The 11,304-nt window shown below is 45.8% G+C and overlaps 1 protein-coding gene across 2 annotated transcripts in view; it reads right to left on the reverse strand.

Annotated features, from left to right (window-relative positions):
- Nucleotides 1–10,801, reverse strand: part of SLC4A4 (solute carrier family 4 member 4) — a 147,759-nt gene extending 136,958 nt beyond the window's left edge. The window contains exons 1-2 of one of the 2 annotated variants that reach the window (XM_063156924.1): nucleotides 10,391–10,801; nucleotides 4,263–4,389 (exon numbers count right to left, since the gene is read on the reverse strand). In XM_063156924.1, the coding sequence (XP_063012994.1) occupies nucleotides 4,263–4,273 (11 nt within the window). In that variant the 5' untranslated portion in view covers nucleotides 4,274–4,389; nucleotides 10,391–10,801. Of the gene's footprint in view, nucleotides 1–4,262; nucleotides 4,390–8,587; nucleotides 8,709–10,390 lie in introns of those variants that run through there. The other variant, XM_063156923.1, reaches the window with a different exon arrangement.
- Nucleotides 10,802–11,304: the final 503 nt, after the last annotated feature.

Below are 11,304 nucleotides of genomic sequence, written 5' to 3' on the forward strand. Positions count from 1 at the left end.
GCAGTGCTGATGTCCTCATCATGTAAGTAGATTCAAAGCTAATTCTGAGCAGAGTTAAAAACAGAAAGCAAAAAAATTGGCCATTAGCATGGAAAGTCACTTTCACTGCTGTATTTTTATATTCTGTCTCTACATTTTTGGGCTGCAACTTCATATTAGAAGATATCAGCTGCTGAAAATCAAACTTCAGCACAGCACTCTGTCCTTCCTAAGCCCGTCCTGCTGCTCATTCCCTGGAGAGCTCTCTCATGCACTCTCTTCACTCTTCTTGCAGTCAAAGCTCAGCAAGCAAGCAGGAATTTGGGCAGAAGAATTTTCCTGCAGCTTACACAGCAGAAAGCCCCACGTTAACCTTCCCCATGACCTTCCCACACACCTAGGCAGGGCACAGTTAGACTCTCAGCTATGTGACTTCTATTCACGCTTTGCCCAAGTGTTGGCTAATTTGGGAGCACGAGGCCAGCAGTGGCAGAAGGAGAGGAACTGTTCTGGGGAGCCAGCAGGTCTGCAGACACCTGCCAGGCAGAAATCCCTGTCCCGCATGGCTGGCATCATTCCCCTTTTCCGACTTGGGATTAGTGTGTCATTTGCATGCATCAGCTCTTCCCACCCAGCATCTCCAGCAGCTGTCAGAGGCTCTTCCCAGCCCACCAGGCAGATGGCTCTGTGGCTGGGATGCCTATCCAGTGCTAGGCACTGGCACTTGGCAAGTGTCTGGAATCCCTCAGCAGGACTATAATAAGCACAGGGCATGACTAAACCTGAAGTGCTGTTTACTTTTCCAGAGGCATCGTGCCATAACGCATATGCTACAAAGAACTTGAAAAAAAAATGCGACCCACATCCTCTTTCAATTCCTTACCCCTCTCCCAGCAGCATCTCATCATCCACAGCCAGCAACCCAAGCCCTGGGGAGCTGTTTGGGAGGCAGTTCCTGCTGGGACAGGGAGGCCAGTGTGTGGCCCACGACCAGCACACAACAGGGAGCTCAGCCTCGTTCTGTTCAAATAGCACGAAGCAGGTAGAACTGCTGGGAGCACACTCTAAAAGCCTCAATAGAGTGACACCTTGCACCATGTCACTGTCTACTTTCAGCTGTGCTGTCAGCCCTCTGGCTACCATTGACTCCCAATAGTTGTCCTAATAATCCTTGCACAGACATGAATAAGGAAGGCTTTGAATGGTCAGTCAGGAATTTTTAACAAGGACTACCAGGACTGTGAGTTGGAAGGGCAGGGTTAGCTCTCCTCTGAATGACAGGGGCCAAACCGGCCACTTGTGACATCCTTGCACTTTTTGCAGTTGTAAGGATCTATTTTTCCTCTTCTTTTTTGCAAGCAAAGGAAACAAATTGCTGGATGCATAACTGCACCTGAAATGGTACATCTCAGTCAACCCTGAGCCACTCTCAAATTTCTGCAGTAAAAACCTCATTTTCTTTGGAAACAAGTCATTTGCAAATATTATCCCAAACTGGTGAACAAAAATAAACAAAGGAGGCAAGTCACAGTCCTAAAAGCAAGGTACTCTGACAGGTGATTTTAGAATCCAGAGATCCCACTAGCAGTATCCTAAACCTGTGCCCAAAGTGCTGATGCAACACACACATGTACATGTGTAGGCACATACACACACATCCAAACTCTTTTTATGAGAAGAGCAACCAAGTGAAAAGAAAGGAATTTTTCCTTTCTGAACTCACACACTTTATTAAAACTGGATTTTGGAAGCATTCCAATTCTAATTCCTTCCTCTGAAAGAACTCTGTGTCTTAAAAATACACAGTATGTCATAAGCACTATTTCACTTGTACTTTTAACTCCTAACCAGGCAGGCAACTACCAAAGGCCCTGTTTTAAATGCATGGAAAAAGGCAGATAAAATGGTCTGTTTCAGTTTAAGAAAGCCCAACAGTCAAGTCAAACAATACACGATCTTTCTTTTTAAAAAAGCCTTCAGTAGTGAAGGTTTTCAGTAAGTTTTGAAGAGGTGTTCTCCTCTTTTTCACTTATAGAAAGAAGAAAAGGTCAACCCTTAAAGCTACTTCTGACTGTGTGCCTGTAAGCACTAATCATATTAAAATCCCCTCTTGACCAACATCTTTGTCACAAAACAAGGGCAAACACCATTTGGAAATCTTTCTGCTAAAAGCACTTCCCTTCAGGACACAGCTTCAAACCATCACCTACAGCCAAACACAATGACATGACCTTCTCTGACCCCTCACTCCCTGCAATCCCCACTCCCAACAGAGTCAGCCTCAGCAATCCTGAGACTTGAACCTTGCAAATCTGCTCCTTCCAGCCAACAACTGGATTGAAGTTGGACCACCCATCTCCATGGGAGGACAGGATCATGTTTCTCTGAAATGCTTCAGTTTTGATGTCAGTAACTACATGAGCTGCACATACGTGTAGCTTTCTTTCTGGATTTATTACCCCCTTACATCTGCAAAACTGCTGATTTTGGTGAGCAGCTTATTTGCAACCACAAGCATTTGGCTCTGAAAGCTCAGAGCCACCAGTTTAGACCAAATCTTCACCTGGCACCTTCCAGACTTGGGTTTTTCCCAGATTGGTGGTGGCCATACCTGTTTGTCCACCTTGATGAATGTGGTCTCCCATATTTTCACAGCTAACCACACTGCTTGAGTTTTCCCTTCTTTACCAGGAGGTGTGGGTTTCTCATAAAGCAACACAGCATTATCACAGGTCACCACCGTGATATCAGACTGGAATCCCAGCCCCTTACCTTGTTCAAGGAGTGGATTTCTAGCGGAGCTCCTCACCGGTACAGGTCAAGCCTCTCAGGTAACCAGTGGTGGCCAACCACAGGACGAGAGCTCCATCCAGTGGCCCCTTCTCCAGCCAACACTTACCAGAGCCGTGAATTCATTTTGTATGTGCCCCTTTGGAGACTCTCAGAAACTCCAAGGTGCTTCAGCTCCCCCAGTTTCCATCATGCAGATAATTTCCCATTAGAAATTGGGCTTTTGTATCAAAGGGGATACACCCCAACATGGACAGCCAAAACCAATGGTAATTTCTGAAATGTTACAGGTCTCCTGCTTTCAGACAACACCAAGATTGCTTCCCACAGATACCCACCCCATGTGTATTCTCCTGAGCCCTTCAAGCCATTACTTAATACAGATCATTCCAAGCAAAATTGCTGATGTCTTAGAGCCAGCACGCTTCCTCAGCAGCTCCAGAAACCAGAGTGAGAAAGGACATGTTAAACAGCAGTGTGACTTTCGGAGCTATCATTGTTTCTACCTCACTGTTTCTGGGACTGTTTTGTTCCAAAGCCTGGAGCAGTGGGACACCTCCTCCCTCCAGAAGGCAAGTCTGCTCTGAGGTCAGCCAGACCTCTCCCTAGTGTATCCTCACAGTGTTTCTGAGAAGGAGTAATGCCAGCTTGCTTCTGCTGTTCCACTTGCTCTAATTTACCTGGGACAAAGGGTTATCTCTCTGATCTTTCTGTGGATGATGTAACAACATGTTGAAGGAAGACAGCGTTAGACTGAATTCCTCCTGGGTGCCTTATAATTAGAAGGCACAGTCAGAACACTGTGGCAATAAGAGAGGTTGGCTTTAAGTAGCTGAGCCAAAAGACAATTTTAAAAAATGGCAGTTGTATAAAAGGCAGAAATAAATACTGTACACTTGTTGTGGAAAGAACTGGCATGACCTCATCTCTAAAGGGATTTAGGTGCTAAATTGCCTCTGCAACCAATTCAAACATTAAAAATTCCTGAGCTTGTGAAGGTAAGTACAGATTTAATAATAAATGTTCTTTATCTAAAAAAAGACTGTTTTAAAAGTCATCTGTAATTAATTGCTGACAGGACTCCAAGTTAAACCCTTTGTAACAGCAGCAGTGCCCTGTTGTTAACACCACATCTCACAGTTGGCAGGGACCAGTTTTCCCTTTCTTCTGTGGCATTACTCAGGCATGGAACAACCTGAGAGTCTAATCCCACTTTCCCTTAGCTTTGCAGGACCTCAGAGGTTCTTCCCACAAGATATTTTCCCACCAGCCCAGGGCACACTTGCTCAGTCCCATTCCAAAAACACTGGACAATGTCTGTTTACTTTGACACCAGAGAACCAGTTGATATTTTTCCTCTCTTCCAGTCATAGAACCATAAGCTACAAGTGCCCAACTAAAATATTAAGTCACGTGTCCTGCTGAAACACACACTGGGTGTGGCTCAGGCAGAAAGAAGCACTACAGCTGTAGCCATGGGCTCCCCCCCTTACCTCTGATGCATTTCTGCTCCTTCCTTGTGCTTCAGGAGAAAGTCCCTTTTCAGCTTCACAGCAATGCACGATGGAGGACTGGTAGAGTCTCAGATACTGCCAGCCATACCAGGAGCTGCAGGGGTGCCTAGAACAAACAAAAGAGATTATTTGTTCTGTGCCCAGATGCCTCTGAAAAGGCCAGGGCCACGCTGCAACAAGAAGAGGACTGTTAGTTGCTGGGTGAAACAGTCAGCAGTGGGGCTGAGCCAGGCTGGACCAGGCTCCAGCTTCCAACATCTCAATTAGCTGTGCAGGCCCTGAGGCTCTGCTGCAGGTGCATTCCCACCAGGACACCAAGACCAGCTTGTTAGCACAGAGCAACAAGGGTTTTTTTCTCTCTGTAGCCAAGGCAGGCAACTGTGGGACTTGAAGAAGGCACTTAGTTGGTTATTGTGTCACAAGCTTTCAGCCTTCTGCTCCTGTCCAGCCTTGCTTATCCAGCAAACACCTCTGTCCGCTAATGAGTGGAAAAGGGAGGAAGGACTCTCTAGGAGGTAGATAAAATCAGGTGGTTTGACCACTGAGGCTAAGGCTATTTTGGCCATCATTAAAGCATCAGATTAGCGAGTCCATTTCTAAACCACACTCAGGGGAGAAAGGCAAAAGTCAAAGACAAGGCTGCAGTAGGCAGTGAGAACAAGCAAACTTCCCCACAACACACAAACACATCCCCAGAACTGTTAACTTGTGGGCAAGGCTGGGAAATCCTGAAGCTGAGCACCACAGACAATTCTCAGAAGGACCAGTGTATCAGTACAGGAATGATTTCCAGGAGCTGGCAATGACCTGGGTACAGAGCCAGGCTTTTGCCACTACACTGGGTACTGTAAGGACCCCCCTTCCAAATCTACACAGTAATACTGGCCTTACATGGGCACTCTGACACCCGCTGGCCCTCAGCCACCTGGGCTGGGCAGGCCAGCCTGTTAGACAGAAAACTCTCAGATAATCTTCCCAAAGAAGAAAGGCAAAACCCAGATCCCGGGTGCTAAGAGATTACAGGAACAACAACCATGAGACAGCAAAACCCAAAGCCATAACGAGCTGCAGGGATTGCTGAGCAGTAACTGTGCTGTGTGTGTTACAAAGCAATACTGTTTGGAATCACTGTGACTGCACACTCTGGCTAGATACTGTGGGCACTTTTTTCCCTAGACACTATTAAACCTTGAAGCTGCTCCTAAAACCTATGCAGGATGTGGCAAAATCTGTCAGGAGTTTAGAAGCCCTGCTCCTTTACAAATCCAAGCATAACTGAGAAAACAGAGTGACAGTTTACAGAGTGAGGTGTCGGGAGAGTGAGGTGAGATCTCCTGATGACAGCAGGACATGGGATTAAGCCCCATCACACACAGCCCTCTAGTGAGAGTCAAGAATGGTCCTGGGCTGCACCAGGTTACATTGAGTCAGAGGGAGAAATTAAATGAAGCATGTCAACACAGGCTGCATTTTCCTTCTAGGGCAGATAAGGAGAGTGCTGGAGGGCTCTCAGCAGGGAAAGAGCATAGTTGGCTTCAAAAAGTTGTGAAATCTTTGCCTATTTCTAATCAGTGCCTCAGTGATGGGAAAGAATGAGCAATCATTCCTGGACTGGGAGGAAAAAACAATTAGCTTTCCCAAATCATTATGGAAAATAAACCCAACAGTAAGTCATACGAAACCACCATCTGCCCAGCAAACCTCAAATGACACAGTAAATTTGGTGAGAATCTCATGAAAGGAAGCTCCTTTTGCTCCTTTCCAGCTAGTACCCAAAGAGCTGGTGGAGTTACTGGTGAGTCACCCAAATCCCTATAACCTATAAATATAAGGAAGAAAAATCTGTTGTGAGGAAGGGTTCAGTGAATCTCTTGGCAGATTCCACACTTGGGACCATCACACCATCGTTATTTAGATAGAGCCCCTTCACTCCCAGAAGCCAAACTCAATGAACAAGTCAAGCAAAGCCACCAAGTCATGGAAAATAAGGAAAATACTGGCAGTGGGTAGGTTTAGAAGAGGTATCAGGAAGGAATATATTCTCTGTGGGACTGGGGAGGCACAGGCTGCCCAGATATGCTATGGCTGCCCCATCCCTGGAAGTGTTCAAGGCCAGGCTGGACAAGGCTTGGAACAATCTGGGATAATGGAAGGTGTCACTACCCAGGGCAGGGGCTGAAAGAAGATGATCTATAAGGTCCCTTCCAATTCACACCATTCCTTGACTCCATGATTCAGGAGGATGGAGATGCAGAAGAAGATTACAAAGGATGCAGGCTCCCTTTGCAGCAAAAAAGACAAGGAAATTTTAAATTTCTTAGCAAATACAATTGCATATAAATAATAAATTCTGTGCCACTAATGTGTGGGAAACTCATTCACTCGAGCCAATCTGTGATCAGCCCCTAGCTCTACTAGAGACTGTTTTGATGTGGCCTGTTCTATCAAAAGAATTACAGTGTTCAGCAAAGCTACTTTGAAGTTCTTAAATAACCTTTTAATGACTCTCTACTGCCTCCTAACTTCTTCCAGCCACTCAAAAGTCATGTATCACACATTCAGCTTTAAAAAAACAAATAGATGAACACTGATGCCCAATTTAATCAGAACATTGCTGCAAATCCCTGGAGATGAGGTTGTGCAACACGCTGCCAGGGGCAAGGAGCACACTGCTGTGGTAAGCAATTTGTAACAGCAGTCAGGACAAGTGAAGAAATCAGCAGTGGGACTGGGGTGGGGATTTTCACCAGCCTCCAGAAACACTCCTTGCTCTACATGAATTATAACCAAATGCCTTCCTCATAAGGAAGTCATAACACCGTTTCCTTTTCTTAGGTAATATCTAAACATGCCCAGTTTCTTACCGACAGCAGATAAGCAAAGAGCTCTGGGGGGAAATGGATCCTCTAAATACTACAGCAATGCCAGCTTCACAGAGGCTGTTTCTCTCCATGTTATTTATATTTGCAGTATATTTTTCATCTTACTATCCCAACAATACTGGTGTTACATTTCTAGTTCTTTTCTTCCAAAGCAGTAAAAGTCTCCTTGATGCCCCTTCCTGCCAAAGCAGAACCTGCCTGTGGGGTGAAATCAACTTTCTCACAGAAAAGAACTTTAGACACACACTTTTTTGAGCAGCTGAATGGTACGTTAAACATCTCCTGTCTCCATCTCCCATCAGTGACTTGTAAAAACTGAATGCACTTGGGCTCCAAGCCTGCAGAATTCAGTTACCAAGAAGGGAAAAAGGAAGAGAAAAACCACACAACTTGTATCCAAAGGAAAATGCAAGTATTTCAAATTTACGAGTGTCAGAGGAAACTACCACCCTAACTCCTTTCATTAAACATTGACAGAGTGCTCATCTGCATATCTTAATCTCAAGCAAACAAACCCAAGTTTGGAGTCAGGTGTGTTTAGCTGGATTAGAGATCACTTTCCCTCTCACCTCACCACATTTAGGGCATGAAACAGAGATGAGAGCCTCAAAAACACCATCAGGTTTGGGACTGATGGCTCTCTCCCAAGTCCTTTCTCAGCATGTTTTCCTGACTGGGAGATGCTATTAAGAAAACAAACATAAAACCCATAGGCTAACTTGGTGGGTTCCTCTTTGACAATACACTGTGTGCCAGGGGGAAAAGAAAACAACAAACCTTCATTCTCTTACAACATGTGCTTAGCTAAGCCCCAGTTCAAACAGTTGTGCCCAGACCTTGCTCTGGGGGCAAGCCTGCGCCATGAGCTCAGCACACCTCCACCTTGCCTGATGCCAGCAAAGGGCTTGTAGGGTGAGCGCAGCCTTTCCTGTTGAAAACTAACTCTTGCTGCAAGAAATTATTCCAGCTTTTCCAGGCAAAACCTGCACTGACAGAAAGAGCTTTTTAACCAAAGCAGCCGGGCCAACAGAAGACAAAAGAAGCTGCCAAGTTTGTAATGGCCTTATTTACTCGTTAACCTGTTTACTTGGCAGAGAAAAACCATCAGTAGGTCCCCTTCAAAGCAGTTCTTATTCACTGGCTCTGTGGGGATGTAAAGACCTGATCCCACAAGCACCAGGGGAGCTTTTCCTACACACACGATCCTCGAGTAGCAGCACTGCCCTGGATCTAGACAGGGAGCTGATGTGGCAGAGCATGACTGAATTCATCAGCACAGTAGGCTCACAGTAAGCCTCCTCAGCCCCATCAGCCGTCATCTCTGCAGACCAAAACACCAAACACCTCCCTTGGGAGGTGGCTGGGACATCCAGACCCTCTAGAGAGAAAAGCAACAACATTAAAATTCCTTGAGGGACTTACCCTTGCCTTTGTTCTGCCACTGTTGCTCCCTTACAAGTCCAGCAAGCAGGAGCAAGCACAGAGGTTTTGCTGTGTCACTGGCAAGGCCGGAACTCAGCACCCACCTGCTCTCTGAGTGCTGAAGCTTTGGCAATCACTCAAGGTAACAGGTTAGCAGCACGGAACATTCCTAACCTCCACTCTGTCCCTCTTCCCTTCCATCAGATACGGCTGGGAAACTCCACACACTGCAACAGCTCTTCAGGCATGTCTTCAGACAACATTTCCCACCTCTCAGTATAATTGTCAGCTACAGAAAAGCAGGTCTGTTTTTATCCTTCCCTCCTTTAGAAACAACAAAAACCCCTTACTGCTGAGCAGACCTTTCAGCATTGTACTTCCAAACCTGGAAGTAAAATTCCATCAATCAATTCACTCCTAAAGTCTATAAACCTGCTTGGTCCAGTCCCTGCTCACCTCATTCCCTCAGCACATTATGTGACGTACTCTGCTGTATTCAGGTCACTGCCTGCTCCCACCCCTCACTAGGGCATTCCAGTGAGAGACACACTGCAGTTCAAAGCAAGAGTTCCATCTAAGCTAACTTCAAGGGTCAAAGGATTTGCAAAAGCTAACAGAGAAAGCTCTCAGAAAGCTGACATCAGTTCCATAAAATCATCTCACTCCCGTAAAAGTGCTCTAGTGCAACACTAAGAACTAGTAGCCCACAAGTTTCAAATTTGACAGTTAACCTGGGCCTCTAAAAAAAGCTGAGAACCCTCATTTTGACCACTGAGGGACCAAAAAACCCCATGCTGTGGATGGGAGTCTCCTGTGGTCACTGTGCAAAGCAGAGGCACTGAGGCAATGCTGCTGTTGGATGACAGCAATGGGCCCAGCACACACTGCTGCAGGAGCAGAACCAGTGTTTGTGACCCTGCTGGAGCACAGCCCTGCCAGCCCCAGCCCATGTGTCCAAGCCACCCCAGCCTTCTTTCCCAAGTGGATTGTGCACAACAGATCTTCATGGATTCTATTTAGAAAGAGCCTACCTCAAAGCCACCCTGCAAGTACCTCAGCCTCACCCCAGATTAGAGCTGCACTGCTTCCTGTAAGGACTCAAAGCTCCCCCATCTCTATGATCTGTTTTATTGGTTTGATTTCTGTGGAACTACTTTGAAAATGAAGCTTCAGTAATGAACACGAGCCAAAGATCCAGTCCAAGGCATCTCATTCTCATATCCTGCCAGATGAGTAAAACTGTATGAGCCATATCAGAAGAGAATCAGCTCTACCATATGAGCATCTCCCCGTCCAACATCTGTCTCATTGAGAAGTCTATTTCCCTTAACATCTATCTCAACCTCTGCTCTTTAATAAACAGCAACTGACAATTTCTCTCTAGCTCCTGCCATCCTCCCCAGCCACTTCCACAGCAGCTAAAAGGTTAAAAATACAGCCCAGCTCTCAAGGCACACTTTGCTATCAGCAGTACAGGTGCTGCTGTGACTCATGGTCACAACAACAACATGTCCAAGACCTCACACTGTCAGGCAGTCACCACTAGAACCAAGGACTCACAATTACTGACAGTTTGGGTATTATTTCAGATTAAAGTTCATTTTTACAAACAGACCACAGTCCCCTTAAAAGTAAACCCCCAGTAATAACAAAAACTTAAGCCAAACCACATACTGTAATTTTTTAACCAGATCACACAGGACACTGAAAGGTTTTGGGTGTTGTACTGCTAAAAAAAACAAACAAAAGTCCCCAAACAAAACATCCTGAAACCAAGGAGCAGAAGCGGAAATCAGTACTTACATGAAGAGGCTGAGAATTCTAGGGTCTACATTGAATTTCAAGACTTAAAGTGCTTCCTACTGAAAGAAAAGATCATTCAAGGAACATCCTAATCCAGCCAGCAGGAAATGTCGTAGGACAGATCTAATCCCCTACACAAATGTCTTCCAGGACCTGAAGCAACTACAGTTACCCAAGACAAGGATCAGAATGGGAACGGCCAGTACTTGGCTAAATATCCAGGCTCAGAGATGGGAAGGTGAAATGACAGAACGGTGCAGGTATCCCCATCCAACACAGGTGCCAGTGTATGGAAATGAAATGCAAAGGCTCAGTCCGTGGGCAGCGGCTGATAGACCAGGAAGGAGAACTGCCTTATATTCCAGCACCAGAGACAAGCAGAGGAGATGAGAAAAACAAAAACACCTCAAAGGCAGCACAGAAAATGCGGAGACAGAAAATTCATGACAAAAGTGGCTAAAGGGAGGGTTCCACAGAAGGGCTTTGAAAGATCCAGAGATCTTCAGCCCCTGCTGCACAACAAGCAAACACAATTGCAACATTTCCAGCAGTGCTTTCTGACCTCCTGCCAACATGATCCCAGCTGGATTGTACCGGCGATCCCAGAAGCAATGCTAACAGTAGTCTTTAAAGCCAACAGTGCAACCACATGCTGGAGGTGTCCTCATCTGAGGGCAACTGGCAAGTGCAGACCATCAACAAAACATAAAATGCAGATGGCATTATCACTTTGAGTGTATCATGGGTGAGCAACCTTGGGCCAAAAGGAAATTTTCAGACAGGAAGAGCTAGTGATTCATCTCCGGCATGGACAAATTCCATCAGTCCCACTGCAGGCACAGGCTAAGTCTAAGTCACTAAGAGATCTCAACAAAGGCCATTATTTACATACCTAAGTAACAGCAAGCGTGTAT

This window comes from Melospiza melodia, chromosome 5 (assembly GCF_035770615.1).
Source record: "Melospiza melodia melodia isolate bMelMel2 chromosome 5, bMelMel2.pri, whole genome shotgun sequence".
NCBI classification, from domain to species: Eukaryota; Metazoa; Chordata; class Aves; order Passeriformes; family Passerellidae; genus Melospiza; species Melospiza melodia.